General features: G+C 37.8%; 1 protein-coding gene across 9 annotated transcripts in view; it reads left to right on the top strand.

Annotated features, from left to right (window-relative positions):
- OXR1 (oxidation resistance 1) overlaps positions 1–23,037 on the top strand; it is a 299,537-nt gene extending 276,500 nt beyond the window's left edge. For 5 of the 9 annotated variants that reach the window (XM_075743497.1, XM_075743499.1, XM_075743501.1 and 2 more), the window contains 6 exons: positions 6,288–6,368; positions 9,672–9,797; positions 12,000–12,152; positions 19,522–19,617; positions 20,226–20,299; positions 21,038–23,037. In XM_075743497.1, coding sequence (XP_075599612.1) covers positions 6,288–6,368; positions 9,672–9,797; positions 12,000–12,152; positions 19,522–19,617; positions 20,226–20,299; positions 21,038–21,173 — 666 coding nt within the window. In that variant the 3' untranslated portion in view covers positions 21,174–23,037. The remainder of the gene's footprint in view (positions 1–6,287; positions 6,369–9,671; positions 9,798–11,999; positions 12,153–19,521; positions 19,618–20,225; positions 20,300–21,037) is intronic. The other 4 variants (XM_075743500.1, XM_075743502.1, XM_075743503.1 and 1 more) reach the window with 1 other exon arrangement.
- The last annotated feature ends 470 nt before the right edge of the window (positions 23,038–23,507 follow it).

The raw sequence follows: 23,507 nt of genomic DNA, 5'->3' as shown, positions 1-23,507 counted from the left end.
AAGTAGTAGTTATAATTATTTCCCTTAGGACCAGCACTTCATTTTAGCCAGAGTCCAACTACCCTAATAAAAGCAATAGTTATCAACTCTTAAGAAGAGGTTGAACTGAAGACTAAGAGCTTGCTTTGCTGGAGAAAGGTAGAGAATGGGGCTTTTTTAATGTATAAAACAAGTCAAATCAGAAAAAGGGGTATAGAAGTATCAACAAATGGAAATATTTTTAAATGTTGTTATATTGACAAGACACGCTCTGTTCTTGCAGTTGGTTTTTTTTTCCTGCAATAAATGATCATAAAGCTATTGCACAAGTGTAACCCTCCTACAGAAAAGAAGGAAGTAGTGTTGGAACCATTACTTTTGTGTTGTGCAAGACAAAGTGGGAAGCATGTTGAAGAGACTGGCAGCATATATGAAGTACAGGTCTTTGACTAAATGTTTCATTAGTGGTGTTCTGAAATGAGCATGAAAACCCAGCTGACATGAAATAACACGGTTGCTGGACCAAATGGAATGATATAATAAAAAAGCTTATTTTGGGGATCGGCTGGGACAGCTGCTGTGGGCGGGCGAGGCTTTACCTTGGGGATGCCGGCTGGGCCTGCTTGGTGCTCGGGGGTTACCCTGGATGATTTACCTGGAAAGGCCTTTGTTATTTTCACGGTGATAGAGTAAATTTGGGCTAAGCATTGCAGGGGTTTGATATTTTCCCAGGGTAAGAGACCAAAATCTTGTTGACTAACCCATGCATTATGCTCCCCCTTCAAAAACCCAGTTATGTTGGCTTCCCACTTTTTCAGCAAATCTGTTTGGTATTTACTGTCTCTATTGTACTGCAATACAAGAGATGCCAATAAGTTTCTAGAATGTCAGAAATGCAGGCAGCCATTCTTTCTGTCAAAGGACTTTGGACAAAAGACATCAGACAATGCAGGAGGACAAAAGGTGGATTGACACCTTTGGGAATGCTTATGCTGCCCCAAATGCTTTGCAGAGCTTCCATAGGCAGCATAGCCAAAAGGGACAAAAACAAGCAGAACTTATTCTCTGGCTTTTATACTCTTAAGATATTATGCAAAGGGAATTAAAGTGATGGTCGTTTTAGTAGCTTGAATGATTTGAGACTTGCACAACTTCTGAGGTTCTTGATTTGTTGATTGATTGTAGTTGGTAAGCTAATGGCTGTAGTACTTTGGCTACTATGGAGATATAATAATAGGGGCTTACATGTGAAGGATGAGAATTTAGGACTTCATCCCTGTGGATGTCAGAACTGCAAGGTTGCATCAATCCAATAATACTGTTACAGAGATCTTTTTAAAATGAGCTTTCCATACTAAGTTTTGGTTTAGAGTAATAGAGTAAACTGATGATCTGAGTCTCTTCAAAAAAGCAGAGTGCAATCCTGTACCTTATTACACTGATCACTAAGTCTAGAACCTTTCCTCAATGAGATATTTGCCATACCCACTGCCCTAAATAATTAGGGGGTTTATACATTATACCTTGACTAGTTCTTCCATTTAATTATTAGGTGCTAGATTCTTTACGTTTTTAATAATTGTGTAATATTAGGCCTCACTACAAATGCAAAGCACAATAGCAGACGAACATTTTGAAAAGGTTGATAATAACTTGGAATAAAACAAATTAGTGATAGAGGCTTATTTTCTCTGTATGTTTTTAATGGTCTGTGCAATCTGAAGGTGATCCTTTTCTGATGAAAAAGAGAAATATTTTCATACTGGACTGACTCAGTTATGTACTTCTAAGCATGTATAGTACTCCCTTGTCATACCTGAGAGGATCTCTGCACGGCACTACCAGAACCGAGGTGTAACCTTGCTCAGCCTGCCTGAGTCCACTCCTGGAGTGGCAGCTTGAGGTCAGGCACCAGGTGCTGTCATTTCAGCAACTGAACTTCTAGTTTCTCTGCTTGACAGCGCTGAAACTTCCTTAAATTATTTTGCAAGATCAATCAACTGTGCCTAGACAGCTGGGTTTTATTGGTAATGCTGCTACAGGTCTTCTTTTTTTTTTTTTAACAAAAGTTATGTTGCCTGAGCTGCCTCTTTAAAAAAGTAATTTTTTTAAATCTAATTCTTAGTTCTCTGCACAAACATCCTAAACTTTGTTTAATGTTTGCCCATGTTAAATTTAGTTCTCTTGGTGGCATTATTGTATCTCTCAAATTAGTCCCTGGAATCCTCGTATCTGGAAAAAAACCAGCTTGTTATGAAGGTTTCCAGACTCGGTGTAACGCTTTGTGTGCTGCAGGCTTTGATTGCTTTCTTCTCAAGTTAATTTATTAATTCTGGTTATTGCAGATATTTTAATTTATCTTCAGTTTATGTTAATTGTGGCTTGGTATAGTGCCAGCCAATTCAGGGGAGTGCTGTGATTCTGATCCCTCATCTCTGCTTAAAATGGCTACGTCTTCTACCTTCCCTTTCTCGTCACCAGTGGAGTGACAGGGAGCTGAATTGTCTGAAAAGCACATGAGACAGAAAATAGGTAGCTTTGCAGCCACACTCATTAAAAATGAATTAAACTAAATTAGTCTTAGGTTTTTTTCAGAATGATACCTTATAACTGTTTATCTGATGTGTTAAACCCCATGTATTAATGCATTATTGTAATGTAATCTCTATGTCCCAAATAATTGGTTTTGTGGTGGTGAAGTCTGCTTCTTCAATATTGCTTTCTCTCAAGTAGTGTCTAACATTTTGGGAGGAAACTGAATTTGTCAGAAAAATAAAGCTAGTGTATTCTTTTATAATATTTATAACAGCATTCAGTTCACAAATGCACCTTTTATTTTCATTGGAAGATATTTACAGACTTTAGAAAGAGTTTGATCCTTTATCCCCCCTCCCCATTTAGCGATGAATTGGAGATGGACTGATATTTTGGAGTAACTTTGTAAAATGGCCTGATAAAATTAAGTTGGCATTTATTTTTTCATTTAAACATCCTGGAACTTTAAAGGTGAAACTTTTTTTTTACTCTCAAGAAATAATGTTCATGAAGCTTGCAGTTCATCTGATTTTACACAGATGTATTAAGATTCAAAGTAAGATTGTTCAGCTTTCATTCTCTTTAATATTTGGGGGTTTTTATTTCATGTTTGCAGTTAATCATGAGGGTTACAGATAACTTGTGTTGAGGAGAACCATCTAAACAGTTGCACTTTCTCCATGCTTATCTTTCCGAAGTGCTGTTCAGCTCTGATAAGACCGACCCTTCTCTAAGGAGACAGTTTCAGCTACTTGTTAACTCTGGAAGTTTAGCTGTACTTCGGTTGAGGGCAGCAGTTACACCGCCCTGTTAGCAACCATGCATGACGTGCTGTGTGTTGGCCGCTCTTGGCTTTGCTAAACTGGCAGAGGAATGCCTCACTGGTGTAAGCAGTTCTCATCTTTACAGCTGCCTGTAGCAGGTTGATATCACCAGTGGCTGAAAGGGCTGATGTGTCACCGCCTGCGTGGCAAAATGTCCTTCATGGACAAATAAGTTCTGTATTGGGAATTTAGATTTCATTTCTGCTCACTGCATATGCCAGCATAGTTTGCAAGAGTTAGGTACTCTGACATACTTTAGAAAAAACAAGGTTTAGAAATGTTTCTCCCAAGGGAGAGTCCTAAACCTCTTGATTGGTTGAATCATTAGTATGCAAAACCTCAATTTGACTTACTGTGTTAAATATTTAAACTGTTGTGTGTTCTGCTAAGTGGTTAACTCACATATACATGGTGTGGAGAGCCAGGCTTAAAGGCATTCACACTACAAGAGTCATACAACTCATCCCATGTTTTCTGATGTAGCTGATGCAGTTGTGGGGGGAAGGGAATAAAAATACTGGCTTATTTAGCTTGGTGAAATAGAGTAGAGGATTACTATGATTACAAGGAAGAAAAATAAAGAAGTCCTCATGGAAGAGGAAACACCATAAGCAGACTGTGAATTAAGTCAGTTTGTAAAACAGAATAAACTTTTTGAACTAATGATACTACTGAAATTTCAAAACAACCCTTCCAAGCCTTGCAGGGACAAATGGTAGGTGTTTTCAGGATGCACCTTGGTCAATTCCTGAATGAAGCTGTAGAAGGTAGTTGCCAGTAGGCTTAGATATACATCACTTCATGATTAAAGTACATAATCTTGTCCACTACAAAGCAAAAATAAGGCATGTTGATCTAAGCCCATAAGCCTTTTGTAGAAGGTCAGGTACTGTAGCTGAACTGTTGAGGTATCTTAATGTACTCATTTAAAGCTTAGCTCAGTGATGAGTGGATAACCTTGAGATAATTTTGTCCTGTGGTTTACTCACAGAATTTAGTATGGACTGTATATTTAAAATAAGCACTGTGTCTGAGAGGGTGGATTCCTTGCCCTTAATTTTGCTGTTGGTAGTTTGACGTTCTATGTCAGGCTATTTATGATGTGTGTCACTGCATACCAAAGGTCTGCCACTACACAGGCTCTTGTTCATAAAGCAGATGTAAAGATGTAATGTGCTGTTGTGCAACAGGCTCAGGATGCCAAGGAACTATTATGTACGTACATGAACAAGTATTCATGTTTCTCTCGGGTAAGAAATTTATCCAAATACTTTGTGCACACTGTTCTGAGGGTGCAGGCACCCCTATGACATATGAAAAGGTGTATCAGATCTTGATCACTGAGCAAAAGGGTCAATAAGCAGCTCCCAGGTGCAGGATGTTGATAGAGTATGTGTTTGACAGGTCAAAGGCAAGATGGCATTGCGTATAAAATTGTTTGCATTCCAGTACGTGGAAAAAGCAAGTATATAATGGTGTCAGGGATTATGAGAATTTTTTTTTTCCAAGAATCTCTTCAAGTAACCACACATTTATGGCCCATTGTAAGTTAACTACTGCTTCTCATGTGATAAAGGCTGACCTTAAAGAAGCAACAAGGCTAAAGGGTCCTCACATTATTGCTTTTCAGGATTACATTCATAAGGTGCTGGGGTGAACAATGTAATTTACAACGAACTGTCATAGCAAATAAAAGGATAAAATTACATTATCACTTAGATGCTTGAGTGGAATACTGTTAAAGCTTTGCATATAACTACTTGACTGAGAATGCACAAACCAATACAATTTACAACAATTTTCTTCATATTTTTTTTAAGAGAAGAGTACAAAATGGTGGAAATTGAGCGCTAGTAAGTACTGATTATTCAGTAATAAAATTGGATGTCACAAGTATTCCTTTTTCCTTGCCTTGCAGTTGCATGGGGTAGAGTGAACCATCGCTGCTCAAGAGCCAGTCATGCATGACTGTGGGCTCTGTACTCAGGACAGTGGCGAGTATCTGGCCAAACTCCTTGTAGTAAGGGCAGGTAGATGGGGAGCTGCTGGACTTGTGGTTATCTTCCTTTGCACTGTGGTAGGCTCTAGAAGTTTTTAATACACTCTTACTACATGGGACATCCATTTAATCTCTCCACCAGCTGTTTTAAGATGCTTTCATATAAATGATGATTTTTGAGTCATTCTCAAAATCACATTATTTGCTGTAGTTACATCAAAATGACTGTTGTAGTCCTTTAGCCAGCTTGTTGCACCAGAGCAGCATGTTTAGAGCTTTCTGACTAAAGGCTTTCTGGCTGTAGACCTCCTGCCAAAGTGGAGGTGCCATTTGGAATGAATGTGTTGACAGATGAGCAGCTCCTGAAGCACTGGAGGTGAATAGAAAGTCCAGGATAAAGATATGATGGGTGGTATTGGGGAAATATTAAACTTCAGTCCTGCTCCTTTGTCTTTAACTCTATCTTCGCTGCCAGATAGAAGAGTCAGAGCCTACTGAGAAGCTGGACGTTTGCTTCTGGTCTTTATCCAGGAAAGCAAACCAGGTTCACAGGAGTCATTAATCTGGGTATAAAGAGTGTTTGAGAGGACTTTGGGCTGAAGAGTTTGGATTAAGGCATGATTGACTCAGATTGACTTCTAATTTAGCATCTTGATACTGCTAACTTTATGCGCTCCTGTATCAGCTCTATATTCATCCTAGAGCAGTGAGGTATATCTGACTGCTAGTGCCATTAGTGTTTAATTTGTAATTTTGCTGTGTCTACTCATATGTCTAAAATCACCTATGTGCCCATTGTCCTTGCAGAAACAAACATCTTTTAGCACTTCTTGTTTGTTTGTTATCATTGCACATTTTCCCTTCATTACTCTCCTCCACTTTTTTCTTTCTTACCTTTTACTTTTCTTCAACTGTCAGTGGAATTATTGTCTTCCTGTCTCCATATTCAGGTAGTGTCAGTGGCTGAGTATCACCGCAGGATCGATGCTCTAAATAGCGAAGAACTGCGCACACTCTGCAGACGTCTCCAGGTGCCCTCTTCAGTAGTTTAAACCCCATCTCCAGATACTAAACCATCTTTCTTTGTAGTGTCTTTGATCAGGGCAAGTCCCGCACTCAGTGGGTTTGTCTTATCGACAGCACTACAAGGATCCAGCAGAAAATTCCTTTGTTTTGGATGTATTTAATTGTGCCATGCTCTGATGGAATCAGTAATTTTATGATGGAATGATTACTTCCACCTTTTTCAAACAGGAATTTTCTGTCAGAATTTGAAACTTTGTTCTCAGTACTGCTTGACTTGGAGTGATGTGTTTTAACTTACACTTTAGACTGGTGTGTTGTGTTAGATAGAAGCTTTCCTAAAAAGAATGCAAAACAGGTGAAGAATCCAAAACCTTGTTGCATGGGTCTTTGATTTTATATAGGAATCTTTCATCAAGAATCTCACAGTACTTGGCAAGTATGAAGCTTCACAACTTCTGGGGAATAGGTAAGTATTTTTCCCGTTATGCAAACAGGTAACTGAGGCAGTTCAACACAGCAAAGGTGGTACACATGAAACTGGTAATAGAACTGTGTGTTCCGAAAACAGTACTTCAGTTTGGATTTTTGAAGGCTTACTGATATGGACTTAAACTGATATTTGCATTCTCTTCAGTTGTTTCTTAGTTCTTTGACAATTATAAAATTGTTAGTTGCTGTGTATGTCACATAACTTGCTGATGGAAAGTTAAGCTTAGAACTCCTTAGAAGCATTATTTCGTTTTCCTGTAGTAACTGGCTGCTGAAACTGTAAAAAGTTTCAGTTCTGTTTTGGTTTTTTTTTTGATCTTGGCTTTTTTCACCTACATGTAGTTACACATTAGGAAACATTTTCTTAGCTCTTTTATTTATGTTTATTTAATAATCAGTAATTAATTGCTTTTAAATATTTTGTAAGTAGTACAGTTACATAAATCAATAATGAGCACTTCTATAGGAAAATCGGATTCTTTTTCTTTTTTTAAATTCTTTCCCACTTGAGAACAAAACAATTCTGTTTCTGTCAAATGGTGGTGTCAAATGGGAAATGCAAGAGCTCTTTCCAAATACTTTTCACTTGGAATGCCCAAAGTCAAGGTTTAGGCTGACTTGAAAAATCTGATGTGATGTTCTGGAGCCTATAAACTTTCTGCTCTGAGGCCATTTGGGAGTTTGTGGTGTAGACTGCATGGCAGTTACTAACCTCAGAATCCTCTGGAATCTGACTACAGGTCAGTCTGCTCTGTCGAAGTTCAGCGGGAAATAAATTTGCAAATTTCAAAACTACACTGTGTTCTATAAAACAGATACCTTTGAACAGACACCTGTCTCTGTTTTGCAAAGCAATGCTCTTCCTAGAAGAAAGTTGCTTTACTGTAATCGTAATAAAAAACAGGCAAAAAATCCAACCAAAAAACCCCAACAAACCCAAAACAACCACAACCAAAGGAAAAAACCTCAATCCCCACATACCACTTAATCAAAATTATTCATGTTTTGCATGGTGCACTTCAATCAGAATTAAAGGGGAACGAGCTTTCTGCTGTACACTTGAACAATGCTGAACTTTTATGGAGTTGAAGCAGCTATCACGATGTATGAAAGGCATTTAAAGTGGATAAGAGTTGGACTACCAAATAACGTGTTTTAGAGATAGCACTCTATAATGCAGTCTGTAGGTCATCTTTTTGTACGTGAAGCTATATGGATAAATCCCTGTACTTTTTCGTTGTGATATGGAAATTAGTGCGTAGTTTACATTGGAAATGCTTATTACCTTCCATTGAAAAATGGAAGGCTTGAGCTTTTTGCTTGCTTAATACTCGCTTCCTTCAAGAGCACCTTTTCTTGAGTTAAGAATGAATATTGTAATTAAGTTGTCTGAATGTACTTGACTTTATAAACCTATTTCTAAGTAACAGGAGTGTTTTATAGAACTAAGAAAAAAGTTACTTGAGGGAGAGGAAAGGGATATCTCTTTTTGTCTCAGATAGCTGTATTTGTTTAAGTATTCCTATCTGTATTTCAGTTGTCTTTGGGCTTTTCTTTTGTTAACTAAGAAAGTTCTCTTCACAAAAGCTTGGCAAAGTTTATCATGGTGGTATTGTGCAATACCATAGTTGTGTCCTGTTTTTAGAGTATGAGGTATGTGGCAAACACTGGTTGTTATTCTGGAGTTGGCAGGTGGTTTTGGCAGGTCTTTTCTTTAAATTCTCAGGATTCAGGCCTTAAATAATTGGAACAGTCTGACTCTCACTGAAACTTGGTTGAGGCTGATAAATTATTTAGATGCATTTATTCTTGTTAAGATTCTTTTCTTAGCAAATCTCTCAACATTTTAATAAGTCTTGCTGCAGTGGTTTCAGTTTCTAAGTTCCTTCACTCTGTCAGATTTCACTATACCCACAGAAAGTTTAATATCCCTGCAGTAAGATTTATAGAAGGAAACTTGTTTAGGTCTCAGCTAGTCTAGTTCTCAACGTGTGGCACTTCAGCTTGAAAGTGCCAGTGAGTGTGGACTGGGATAAAGCTGTTGTGAGCTATGATATCTGATGAGGAGTTCTGTGGCCTTCTGCCTCCACTAAATGGTGATCTACAACTACTCCATAGGGTGGATGCATGGGGCAGGTATTTTAAACTGCTACAGGATCTTTGTGCATAGTGCATCTTTGCCAGACATCAAAGCTCACTATGCAACATAAGTATTACTGCTGCTTTCCCCTCCCTGCCCTCTCAATTCTTTCTTCTTTGATTCTCATACGTATTCCAGCAGATCAGCTTATGGGGCAGCAATATTCCGAAGGCTCCATTCAGACAGTTTACTCAAAATACTTGACAACAGTCTTTCCACATGTCTACTACAGATCTGGAAACTTTCACAAGTACTCTAAAAGAATATTGATTCAGAAACTACTGAGAAATGTCCATGTTGAAGTTTCAATTCCTTTTCTGTTTGGGATTTTTAATTATATTTAACGTTAATGCTATGTTAGTATCAAAATGCAAGAACTTTAAGCTGACCTGAAAAGCATTTTAAGTCCTTCAGCTGTGTACGAGGACACTTTGTTGTTTTAGCATAAAACTGTAGGTTTGTTCTGAATAGTGTCTGTAATTTATTATTAGTATATAGTTGAAGTACTGGCTCGCTCTTGGAAGCAGCGGAAATCTTGGTCAGATCAAATCTGATGGATTTTGTAACTTTTGAAGGAATTGCATAAATAAATCAGTAACTGCATGATTTTAAACCTGCAAAGTTTATCTTCCCCACTAATAGAATTGCAAATACTTATTTTCTTCTTGGTTTTTTGTAGATAACAACAAGAGAAGATATAAATTCAAAACAAGCAACCAATATCAAAACAGACCTGGAGCCTGAAGTATTCCGGCCAAATCTTAGCGATCCCAGTGAATTACTACAGCCAGAACAAATTGAAAAGGTATTAACTTATATATGTCATTTTCGTTAGTATTGTACATTAATGTATCACAAATGCTATGACCATAGTGTAAGACACACCAGTAGCAAGACCTTGTGTGATATTGAATAGAGTCGTTCAGGTTGGAAAAGACCCTTAAGATCAAGTCCAACTGTTAACCTAGCACTGCCAAGTCCAACCACTAAACTATGTCCCTAAGCACCACATCTGCACATCTTTTAAATAGCTCCAGGGATGGTGACTCCACCGCTTCCCTGGGAAGCCTGTTCCAATGCTTCACAATGCTTTCAGTGAAGAAATTTTTCCTAATATCCAATCTAAACCTCCCCTGGCACAACCTGATGCCGTTTCCTCTTACCCCATCACTTGTTACTTGGGAGAAGAGACCACCTCCCACCTGGCTACAACCTCCTTTCAGGTAGTTGTAGAGAGCCATAAGGTCTCCCCTCAGCCTCCTTTTCTCCAGACTGAACAACCCCAGTTCCCTCAGCTGCCCCTCATAAGACTTGTGCTCTGGACCCTTCACCAGCTCCATTGCCCTTCTTTGGACATGCTCCAGCATCTCAATGTCTGTCTTGTAGTGAGGGGCCCAAAACTGAACATGGTACTTGAGGTGCGGCCTCACCAGTGCCGAGTCCAGGGGGTCAATCATTTCCCTAGTCCTGCTGGCCACACTATTCCTGATAGAAGCCAGGATGCTGTTGGCTTTCTTGGCCACCTGGGCACACTGCCGGCTAATACTTAGCTGGCTGTCAACCACCACCCCCAGGTCCTTTTCCACTGGGCAGCCTGTAGTGTTGCATGGGTTTGCTGTGACCCAAGTGCAGGACCTGGCACTGACCCTTGTTGAACCTCACACAACTGGCCTTGGTCCATCGATCCAGCCTGTCCAGATCCCTCTGTAGAGCCTACCTACCCTCCAGCAGATGAACACTCCTGCCCAACTTAGTGTCACCTGCAAACATACTGAGGGTACACTCAATCCCCTTGTCCAGATCACTGATATTAAAGAGAACTGACCTCAGTACTGAGACCTGGGGAACACCACTTGTGACTGGCCACCAACTGGATTTCACTCCAGTCACCACAACTCTTTGGGCCCAGCCATCCAGCCAGTTTTTTACCCAAGCTGTGAGCAGCCAGTTTCTCCAGGAGAATGCTGTGGGAAACTGTATCGAAGGCTTTACTAAAGTCCAGGTAGACAACATCCACAGCCTTTCCCTCATCCATTAAGTGGATCACCTTGCCATAGAAGGAGATCAGGTTAGTCAAGCAGGACTTGCCTTTCATAACCCCATGCTGATTGGGCCCGATTGCCTTGTTGTCCTGTACGTGCCACGTGATGGCACTCAAGGTGACCTGCTCCATAACCTTCCCTGGCACGTATGTCAGACTGACAGGACTGGAGTTCCTCAGACCCTCCTTTTGGCCCTTCTTGTGGATGGGTGTCACATTGGCTAATCTCCAGTCAACTGGGACCCCCCCAGTTGGTCAGGACTGCTGATAAATTATGGAAAATGGCTTGGTGAGCACTTCCACCAGCTGCCTCAGTACGCTTGGGTGGATCCCATCGGGCCCCATAGACTTGTGTGTGTCTAAGTGCATAAGCACAACACAATTCATAGCTACAATATTTCTTTTTTCTTTTTATCATAGCTTTCAATGCACCATTAGAATACTAGTCTGTGTCTTTGCCCTTATTTCATTCTTTCTTGAAAACAGCTTGACTTTCAGTGCACTTCTTGCTGTCCAGTCCAAAGTCGTCTCATTAAATGTGTTTACTGAAGGTTTGGATTAAGGCTGACTGCAGTGAAAGGCACAGAACAGGAGAGCAAGTATCCGTTGACTTGAGTGATCTAATTCCCCAGTACTGACACATGATTATTCCTGCATAATGGTACTCTGTGGTTTTACTGTCTTTAAATATATCTTTTAAAGACCTTACCAAACACATGTTCTTCCGTTGGTAAATCATTCTTCTCGTGCAGGTCACTGGTAGAGGTAGGAAAAGAAACCTGCTTGAGAGCCCAGGGATAGAAAATATGCACGTGAAACTTTAGGGCTCGTCTGAAGTTTTAAACTAGCTTTTAAGGGCACTTGTGGTTCAGAAAAACATAATCTGCTTTCATTTATATGTAATGTATTCTTAAAAATAGTAGAAAAATATATTAAATAAGAGGGTTGTCATTGTCTTGCTAACAGCTCACCAAGTCCCTTCCACCAAGGACCATTGGATATCCATGGACTCTTGTCTACAGTACTGCAAAGCATGGCATGAGCTTGAAGACTTTGTATCGAACTATGCTGGGATTAGACACGCCTGTGCTGTTGGTTATCAAGGACAGTGATGGACAGGTAGGAAAATGTGTGGGGGTAGGGGACCCATCAAGGAAAATGTTTAAGGAGTATAAGGAAGAGCTGATACTTCAGTCCATCATGGGGGAGAAAATTGTATGTATCAAACTGGTTTTCTCCTTGGTAGTTACATAGAGGCTTTTAAAAACATGTTTCACTGTCAAGCAATCCTCTGACATACTACGTTTCTAGGAAATACTTTAATGATACAAGTTCACTGTCACAATGCATGAATCTCATAATACCCAATTACTGAATTTACTTTCAATATTCTTTTTTAATGCACTTAAAGCATGAGAAATATAGTGTCTAAAACATTCTGATGCTGGAAGATCTTGTTGAGTTGGAATGTTATTGCCAGCTGCAGCAAGTGCTTCTTGGTATATTTTGCAGCTGCAGGCAACATCTCTCTCCCATTCAAGGGCTGTGTGGTCTTTGCTGCATAATTAATTTTTGTTCCTTGAATCTCTCTAGTTGTACTTTGTTCTCCTTTGACTGGGGTATGAATTCCAGAAAGTGGATCACATCTCACCATTTGAATAGCAAACATCCTCTCTTGAGTATTCTAATAACAGGTGAACATTACAGGCAGCATGAGACTTTGATCCTTTCTTTCTGAAACTTCTGTGCTCTCTTGTGGAAGCAAGTTACTGCTGTCATGAAGAATTGACAGAACCGCTGCAAAATCTGTAGCATTTACTTCACATATCTGTCCCACCATAGTAACAACTGTTTTTATTTTCAGGAAGCATGGGCTCATATCACCTCATATCATTCAGGGGGTCTGAAAACTGTAAATGAAGGGTATGTCTTCTAATTCAAGTCACAACTACTTTTTTCCTTGTTTCCTGCCTCAGGGATCCCTTAAAAAGTAAAATCCCTTGCAAATCTCTGCTAGTAGAGCACTCTTTCCCAGAAGTTCTTTCAAAGGGAACTTTTTCTTCATTTACTTTTTTATCTTGAAGATTAAAAACTATTCAATGGACTTGAGATGTCTCAACAGACCCATCAGCCTCTTAAATGTACTTTGGTAACCTTTGCTTTCTCTGATGCCCTCAATAGCTTCTCAAGATTAATTTGTAAGATACATACCTCCTAGTACCTGATTATCTGGCCCAGAAGGAAAATGTCCTCTTTCTCATAGAGCTCTCTTTCCACCAGCATGTAGTATTGTTCTGTTGCTGAAAGTATTCACATTACCTTCCATATATGAATGTCTCAACATGTTCAAAAACTGTCATGGTTGCCCAGTCAAAACACGGAATTCATGGACATGTCATAATTTTTTTGTGAAACAAACCATGACAAATCTCAGCTTACAGGGTCATGCCCAGGACCATGTCTGAAAGTGTTCCTTGGGCTTTTGGGTCAAATACCCACTGAACTTGTCTTTCACCATGCATGTCAGATCTTACCTAGGTTCCACACAAGAGTGAGTGCAATCCATATGTATATAGTGAGTAACATATGCTACAGAAGGAAAGGCTCAGACAAGTTTTACATGCTCAGTCCTTCACCAATGTAGTGAGAGTGGTGTTTTCAGTTCTGTGTCTCAGGCCATTAATGAGAAATGTCTTTGCATTTGACAGAAGAAAATTAATTTTACGTTCTCTTTCTGTTCAAAACCTATGGAAATTTGGTCTAGAGTCTTTCTCCTCTTGACGCAAGGGTCCACAATAAAAAAAAAATAAGAAAATGGTAGCCTACTATGCCCTTTCACAGCAATTAATCAGGGTCATCCTTTTTTTTAAAGAAGCTACTGGGTTTTTTGAAAGTGGTTAATTTATCTTTAATATCTTGGAGCTTCTTGGCAGATAGGCTTATAAAACTGCTTTCCATGACTGGAAAAGAATCTGAGTACTTTTTTATAGGAGAGTGTATCCAGAAATAGTTCACTAGGAATAGGCTAAGATACATTCTGGAAGGGTATAAATAGTATTTGTTTTGAGGGACCAGGTGTTTTCATATTGTATGCTCCAAGATCACTGCCTGTTTTCTAAGTTGTCTAGTTCATAGAAGATCCCAAATGAGATTCAGCCTTATTGACGAATGACAGAATTATGACCAGAGTTTCTTGTCATTTGCTGAGCATACCTCTTCAGTCCTTCTTAACATTCCTTGTTCTGTCTGCTTTGTAGCTTCTATGTTTATGAAAGATCCTCTATGTTTATCCTCTGAAGTACTTTTCCTTCAATCTAGAATTATTTTATGTCCTGGGCTGCTACTTCTAAGACTCTTTGTTGTCCATGGTTATGAAGACAGCCTTTATCTGATGTTGACAAGAAGATGAGTAAGGAGCTAGTGTATCTTGTAACTTTTCACAATATGGTTTGTTAAAGGCTGCTAAGCCTAACCGTATTTTTTTCCAAAATCCTCTCCAAATCTTGATTTCTTTTTAAAATGAATTAGCAATTTTACTTAAAGGGCTGTAAAAAAAACTCAGCTGAAACACTGAACTTGCACAAACTAAAGCTTTATTTTTGTAAAAGCTGAACCACTGTCTAGCTGAAAGTTGGAATCTGAAGCCACCTAAATTGCCTGCTGTAGTCAATTCTGGGACATCCTTAATAAAGGTGCCCAAGAAATCTGTAGATATCTACATTAAAATTGTTACTGGTATGTACCTCTGTTTGTGAGGACACCAAGCTTTAGTGTCTACTCTGACAGCCATTTAAAAAGAAATTAACACCTAATTCCTGAACATGAGTCACTAAACAAGTGGATGGTCTAGAAGTGGAATTAATGCAGTTAACCACCCCAAGGACTGTCTAGTTTTGTAAGTCATTCTTCAGGTTGTATTATATACACTGCAAAAGTGTGAGACATGGAGTCTAGAAGTTGGGAATTTTAGTTACCCGCCCTAACAACTACCCACAACGACCTGATCTCATGCAGAGACTCTATAGACATCACTTCTCGAAGGACTAAACTAATGGGAAGCAAACTGCTCTTGCTGTAAAGCCTGATTTTTTTAATGTTGCTTATAGCAACAACGTGATCTTTCAAGACCCAGATTTGTTGATAGAAGCATATAGAACATGTACACAGAGAGGTTGTGGAATCCTGATTCCCAGAGGTATTCAAAGCTTAACTGGACAAGACTTAGTCAACCCAATATAGGTTCAGAATTAGTCCCTGCTTGAGTAGGGAACTGTATGAGAGACTGTCTGAGGTTGTTTATAACCTAAGTTATTCTACAATTAGAAATAAAATACTTCTCCTGTATCTGTATGTGAAGCGAGCTTCAAAGTCTCTTAAGAAAAGCGTGTAAGGTTTTCCATATGGTTAGGGTGTACTAGCTTGGCATTTTAGGGGTATACAAATAAGAGCCCTGAGATGATCAGAGACAAACACTGAAGTAAGCGTTGTGTGGAAAATTCATACCTGTGTAGAGACTGAACTGAGATAGTTTAGGATTGGTTTTAACAGAAGGTTAATTCCTTTCAAGGAACGTCAGTTGTTAATGAAATCTTATATTTACTTCATTTTTTACTTATTTACTGACTAAATGTAACATCAGCACTGAGGGTATTGATCTGAACCAAGACGTCTTAGCTACCCAAATGTAGCTATCAGAGCTGCTCTCCAAAGAATAACTGGAGCCTTTATAAAGTTAGGATCCAGAGACTCGGATAGTTTGAAGATAGTTGGAAGCTATGCATAAATTAAGAAATAATTGCAAGGGTTCAATGGCTTCCCATTGCTGTGAAGTTGCTGGAAAATATTCCATTAAGTTATTTAAACATGGAGTTTTCCTTATTTCAGCAGCCCATTTTGTTCTGTTCGTGAATTAAACTTTATTAATTTGAATTCAATATGGATTTTTACCCTAAAAGATGCTCCCATTAAGCCATTAAGTTCAATTACCTGCATACAGTAAGCACAGTCAAAGGTTGCAAAATGTTTGATAGAGAAAAGTTAACTCTGAGGCTCCTGAAGTCTAACCTACTGCCCCAGACACTTGAAATCACAGGAAGAAAAAATGTCTCACCTGTTCTGCTTTTTTAAAGATTGTATGTGCAAAAGTAAAACTAAAACAACAAAAAACCCTAAGCCTACAGCAATTATGCATTCTTTCTGACTCTTTCATCTCTAATTTTTAACCTTAATATTTACAGTTAGTGGAACAGGTAGTAAAGATAAGGTAAAAAATGAAATACTGTCTTAAAGTTCAAATTCTATTGTTGCAGAAAATATGTGTGAAGTCAAGGTTGGAGGTAATTGTTTTTGTGAGACTGAAATAAAACCCTAAAACAATGTTATGTTGCTAAACAACTCAGTTGATAGAAACTTGAAGATTAGGGTAATCAAATACCTAGTATCTAAGACTTTGATATTTGGTCAGTTGTCTTTGAAGGACAATGAACCAATAATTTGTAAAGGTTTGATGGAAGACCTGATTTTGTAATGAATTAAGTCATTAAAAGCCTTTAGCCAAAACTAAGTAAAGCATGCATGAAAGAATCCTTCTCCTTTTTACTTATAGATAATTTTAAGCAATACCCAAAGTACCGACTTAGAATGATTGACTACTATCAATCTAAATTGTCATCTAGTCTGAAATGCTCTTGGAAGTCTTTTCACTTAAAACATATTTCAACTGAGCCATGCCTGTTCTTAGAAAAAGGATTTTAGAGTTAGTGTTCCTTCTAATAGGACAACTGTTCCTTCTCTTAATTTAAATGTGAACTCAAATAGCAGTTGTAACTGCCTTGTCTATAATGTAAATTTTGAGTTCTTCACAAATTGTGGGGGAACAGAACACTCTGCCTGTTTTTGTAGCACTAAGTATGATTGTGTTTAAGCCAGCTTATTTTCCACAAATGTCAACTAACAGTGTTCAGATCTAATTAATTCCTAATTTCATTTTCCTCTTTTTTTCAACCCTTATTGTTTTCTAATTAGCATTTCATCACCTATCATGCTAAAATTGAGATGGACTTCTGTGATCTTTTTTTTTTTTTTTACACTATTGCTGCTGTTTGACTATATGATCACTTAATGTTTTACTAAGTGATTGCATTGGATGTTATACTTGATCAACTCTTACTTGAACTTTTTCTGACCCACAAGGCCATCTAACTAGTAATGGGCTAAAAAAAAAAAAAGTATAAAAAGCTGTAGGTCTTAATAACATTGGGGACTAACTGCAAGCCTACCTGGCGTGGTGGGGGCGGGGGGGGAGCTTTCTGGAAAGTAACAGGAAACCAAACATTTCTTCTTTAAATAATTCCTTCACTTCGGTCCAATTTGGTCCAATTTCCCCAGAAAGCAAAACATAAGTAGTAGTTTCTTTCTCTGTTAAGCCTATTCTTGTCATTTAGACTGTGGGATAACAGAGCAATGCCCTGCCAGTGTTTGATATGTTGAATGAAATAAATGTGCAAAAAAAAGGATTGGGCTAGTTCTCCTGTGAGTTTGCATTAAAGCAGAGGTACAGAAGCTTGCACCTCAGTTCATGGAACTTCAAGCTTTTAGACTGAATTTGCTATTTAACAATGCATCTGAAACTGATACAGGCCTTTGAAAAATGAGCACCTTGGGCTGACCATGATACTTTATTTCATCACCTTGTCAAGTAAGTTCAATCCTCCAGAGAGTCAGATACTAGAATGTAAATACTGGTCACATGTATTCTCAAAGGTAATTCTCTTCACTTAAGTAAAGGAACAGTTTTACACATGAGTTAAAGTACCTTGTCGGTGTAGTGATATTACATAATATAAATAAAGTAATAATAATATAAGGAAGCTTCTGTAGGTGTTATGACTTAAAGGAAGTTTGGTATGTAAGCCCTACCTCACTTCTGCTCTGTAACAGCGGGGTCTCAACAGTGACTTCTAAAATGTGCGGTACTACCTGTATCAAACTAATTTTGTTTGCTATTGTGCACACTTTTTTCAAAATTATTAGAAGATCAAGACTTCAAAACATCTCTGGCATGATTGATACATTAATCCACATCAGACTGTGTCTCAAGTTATCAAGATGTTTGAAGAAAATTATCCCTGATATTCTTTAGAAGAGTAGCAATTTTTTTCTCACACAGTCTTCCACTGACTGGTTATATTGAGGGCAGGAGGGTGTTTTGCTTCATAATGACCACATCTTTTTTTTACATGACTCTTCTTTCAGGGTTGCTATCTTTTATTTCGTTTAAAAGCTTCTGAACAAGAAACTTTCTGGACCACATAAAATTCCTGAGAAATAAGGAATTTTATAACAGTGGTTGTTCTTACATAGTAACCCAAAATTGAGCTGGGGTGGTCTTTTATTTGATGCTTGATAGCTGTATATAATCCTTGAGTTCCTGATCTGAAGTTCACACCCTAGTTTTGTGTTTAACAGCCACTATAGAGCTCCACATGGAAAGGAATGATTGGAAAACCCTACCTATGGCCAAATTGTTTCTTAGGATGGCAGAATAAAATAGTTTCTATTTTATATCCTGAACATAATCTAAGCCAGGACACTAGATTTAACATCTCACTTTTATCACTCCCATGATTCTCAAATTAAATTCATAGTTTAATGTGAACAAAACCACAGAAACTTCATTTTGGCTTTTTTCTTTCTCATACAGACAAATGAGAGCGTGCTGGTAGAGGGCTTTGGTACTTGTGTCTACTCTGTTCTTGCAGATGTTGAAACCAGCTTCCTACTAGCAACAGAAATACTGATTTTTGGGAGGGTTGTACTTCAGGGGGTATAGCTGATTTTGCGTAATTATGCAGGAGGGTTTTTTCTAGTTCTTGAGAAATCAATACTACTTTAATCAGATTTAAAAATCCAATAATCAGTCCTTAGACCTTTTTAACTACTGTTATAATGTTCTTATTTCTGAATATTATAAATACTTCTCCTACCCAGCAAAGACTTAGTTAAAAATCTCTTTCTGTTGTGAGACAGGGTAACCACTGTTTACTTGTTATTTGGATTGGAATGAATAAATTACATGAAAAATAACTCAGATACAGCTGATTACTTGCTGAAAATCACCTAGTTGAAGTGGAAGAGGAGCTACGTATGAAGGAGCAAAACCTTTTCATCTGAAACTTTAAAAACATGTACATTGTTTCTGAGAATTTCCTGGGGTTTTTTTATCCCTTTGATTACTTTTTTTTATTACTATGTTCACTTTTTATTGAGAAAGAGTCCTCTTACCTTTTTTATTTTATTGTACCACAAAGCACCATACCATATCTCAATCGATGCACTTGGAACCGTGATACCATGTAAGGCTTATCCAGTAGTGAATTCCAAATCTGGCAACACTTGCAACCTGATTTGCTTATCAGTTACTATCGTTAGAGATTCTCAGATGCTGTGTAGTTTTGAAGTATTTTCTCTAGCATTTTTTTGCTTACAGGTTTTTGGTGCACTAGCATCTGAACCATTTAAAGTGAGTGATGGCTTTTATGGCACTGGGGAGACCTTCATGTTCACTTTCTCTCCAGATTTTGAGGTAAGTAGTAACAACTTTGTGTGCTTTTGCTTTTCCTTCCCCCCCCCCCCCCCCCCCCCCCAATATACATTATCTTAAAATACTTACTGCATAAACCTAACACTAAATCTGAAAAATTCTAGGAGTTGGCCCAAAAAAATGTCATCATACTAGTTTTTCCACAGAATCTGTAAGTGCACAGTAAATCGGTAGTGTTTGCGTAGTGAAAAACGTATTCAACCCGACTCTCTCATTGTACTGAAGCCTTTTCTACTATTCTAAATTCTGCCAAGTGTCTGAAAATTCACAAACTAGATCCTCCAAAGGGCATATCATCTAACCTAAGCATATTTCCTTGGTATTTTTCATTCAATAGCTTCAGTGTAGAAGCTTCAGTGCTCAAAGACGCCCTATTTTGGAATGGTCTTATTTTAAATAGTATGAAATGTAAGACAATTTTTGTCTGCGTAGCTTTATCTTCTGAATTATTTGTGTACACTTGGTAACTCCATTAAATTGGCCTCTAGCCACCCATAGTCTGTCTTTACTGAGGTTTGGTTTTCCTTCTGCCCAAATGAAAAGTTCAGATATTTTAACTTACTAGTCTGTTTCTTTCTTTTTTTAATTAGGTTTTCAAGTGGACAGGAGACAACATGTTCTTCATTAAAGGAGACATGGACTCCCTTGCTTTTGGTGGAGGAGGGTAAGTTATAATGTCTTTTTGTCATTAGAGTCTCTTAAAAGTGTGCATGTCTGCACATCTTTGAAAAGAAAATTTGGAATTCACTTCAGTCTGATAGCTCAGGACTCAACAGTTACCAGTCAAGGAAGATTTAGTATGTCAGATGTTTAGCTTCCTATGCTGAGGAAACTTAAACGGGAGGTTTGTCTTCAGCATAGTGTTACATCAAGTTTCAGCCTTGCAAGGTCATGATGCCTTGCATGCTCTACTTGCATATGTGCCTTGGGATATTCAGAATGGACACAAGATATTATGATTCTGAAGGTGTGGAAATTATGTGTAGCTAGAAGAGGCTTGAATTGAAACTGTACCATCCCGAGATATGGCAGTGTCTTCAGAAATTATGTGTTGTCTCAGTCCTTTCCCCCCCTCCGCCATGCATAAGCATGGGATGTTCTCATATATAAGAGTACTGTTATGCCTTTTTCTTAATATAAATGGAAGGGAGTGAAAACTAAGGAATTCTCGTTAGCTTTTTATTTCAAAATGTCTGCAAGAGGGATGTTCCCAAATTAATAATAAATAGTAAAAAAATAATAAATCTTTGCAGTTTCAAATTTATCAACAGGTATGAGGCATTTGTGTTGAAAAAGAATTCTATAATCCCTCCTTGTTCCTGAATTCTGAATGAAAAATACATTCATAAGTTTAATGGTTACTCCCTCAGTCTTTTGCTTTAATACATTGTCTGTCTTGCAGAGGGGAGTTTGCTCTTTGGCTCGATGGCGATCTCTACCATGGAAGAAGTCATTCATGTAAAACATTCGGGAATCACACACTTTCTAAGCGAGAAGACTTCATTATTCAAGACATAGAAATATGGGCTTTTGAATGAGGATTTAACTATTTCTACAGGGTATTGTCCCAAACCTGACATGAATCAGTGCAGCTCAAAAATCCCTAGGAGCAATATAATGCACCAGTTTACCTTTCTCATTTCTTTTGTAAGTTTTCAGCGTGGCCATCTAGTTGTTATTTTTAAATAGCAGACTTTTCTTCATGCACTCACATCTGTAATATACTGTCCTACTTTTCTAAGCTGTAGACACTTTTACAAAGTATAGACCACATGGACTAAATTAACATCAGTTACTTTGAGCCTTGCAGCCTACAAAATTTTCTTACCCTTTTTACAGTTGCCTCCCAGGTTTCCCACACACACCTTTCTGCAATCCTACTAGGGGGCTGCTTCACTGAATATAGGTTATTTTTGTATTCAAATTATGTCTATAAATGAAGTTGCCCTCTGTGAACCTATGTAAGAAGAAAGCTGCGTGTGGGTGTTTGGTCCGGACCAATGATGGTTTAATTCATATGGTGCCACAAATAGATGAGAAGCCCAGCATTCCTTCTTAACACATACCAGTACACATATGGTGAAGTTAGAAGATACCCAAAGTCAACAGTGCCACTTGTCTTGTTTATTGTTCATGTTTAGAAAAAAAAAGTTGGTTGATACATGTTCTAGCTGCATGCTGATTGTATTAAAGTGTGTTTTTGCACATGCTGTTAACGATCTGCAGGTTTGGGACAAATACTGACAATATTGAGCTACGTGGCAAGGACTTATAAAATAGCAAGGGAATATAAGAGTATGATAGTTCCATAAAATTAAAAGGCTAAAGCAAGCAAACCTCGGTGAGCAATTTGTAGCTATAGTAGGGCATTAAAAGTACAGAAACAGATGCATCTTTCTTCAACATAAAGTGTCAGATATATGCTGTTATACTGTTGTAGCCGTGTAGCACATCAACTCCAAGAATATAGCTTATTCCTGTCCAAAGAAAAAAATAGTTGTGATGTTTTTGAGTGGGTCTATGTTGTAAATTTACAGTTAGCACCAGCTCTGATTAAAATGAGATAATGTACTATACGTAGACAATATTGTAATTCAGTAGACTCGTGGAATATGCAAACTTACTGTCATGTGACCTCAAAAAAAAAATGACAGGCTAGAATACAGTTCCAGTAGCTCTTGTCCACTTTTGTAGAAAAATTGATAAGCCATTGTGGCAATAACAGCTCAACAAAACTTTGTTTCAAAGCTTTTATTCTATGTTCTGCAAAAAACAAAAACAAACAAAAAAAACCCACAAAACAAAAAAATTGCTGTTAAATGTGACAGTGACTGACTTTGTGCTGAAATTTCAGCTGTTTCAGATGAACATTGTATATTATCTTGTAAATTAATGTTTAAAGTAGTTTTGTTATTATAGAAAAGTGTTGATTGACGGGTTGCTTATAGCACTTTAAATTATTCTAGAAATGGAATAAAAGTCAAATGGGTTGGCTTAAGTAGATGTAGTTGTATAGTTCAAAATATTAACATCTCTGGAAAGTTTTAAAAACTTATTTGAAGACAGCTTACTGCTATGGTAATGAGAAAGGGCAGATGTTTCATCTATAATACGCTAATGCTCAATATGAATAGAAATACAGGGCTTTGTTTCCTGTCTCTATGTATAGCTCTTTATCCTTATTATATCTTAGTACAATGTGTAGACTAAATGTTTACAAAATAAGGAACTGTAAATAAATTGAAATGGCTTTTCTCCCCTTTGGTCTTCCACAGCAGTATTATTGTCTTTGTGGAGTTAAGACTGACTATTACAACAACAAAAAAATCCTCAAATGGATTTTAAGTACTATAAAGTCACAGTGATGTATAGCAAATAAATCTAAATATATGTAAAAATAAACTTGAGTTGGAATTTATTTAGAAGTTGGAGTTTACTTAGAAGCACAAATGCAGATTATTGCTGCTCATTTAATAACTTTACTCAATATATAGGATGCACTTGCTCATCTGTTTTTGGTTTTTTTGAAAGCCCAGTGGGAAGCAGTGAGAGTGAAATATGCCGTCTTCATCCATTTTCAAGAGAGAGAAGAAAAGCGTCTCAGATTATCCTTCCTGACAAAACCCATTAATTCAAGTGCTTAGTCTCTATCTTAAGCTCATATTGCAAATAAAGCGTATTTTAGATTTTGAATGCTACTGTGAAGAATTTTATAAAGAATTATAGTTTGAAGAATTTTATAAAAGCACAGAAAATCTTCAATAGCTGAATGTCTCTAAGTATTGGACCAGTCTTGGAAAGGCACATGGTGGGGGGCAGGGGGGGGAAGTGGAAATCAAGAACAGTATAGTAAGCAGCACAGTACCAATCAT

Source organism: Balearica regulorum, chromosome 2 (assembly GCF_011004875.1).
Source record: "Balearica regulorum gibbericeps isolate bBalReg1 chromosome 2, bBalReg1.pri, whole genome shotgun sequence".
NCBI classification, from domain to species: domain Eukaryota; kingdom Metazoa; phylum Chordata; class Aves; order Gruiformes; family Gruidae; genus Balearica; species Balearica regulorum.
Note: the sequence above shows the minus strand (reverse complement) of the source record. Positions and strands in the feature narration are given on the sequence as shown.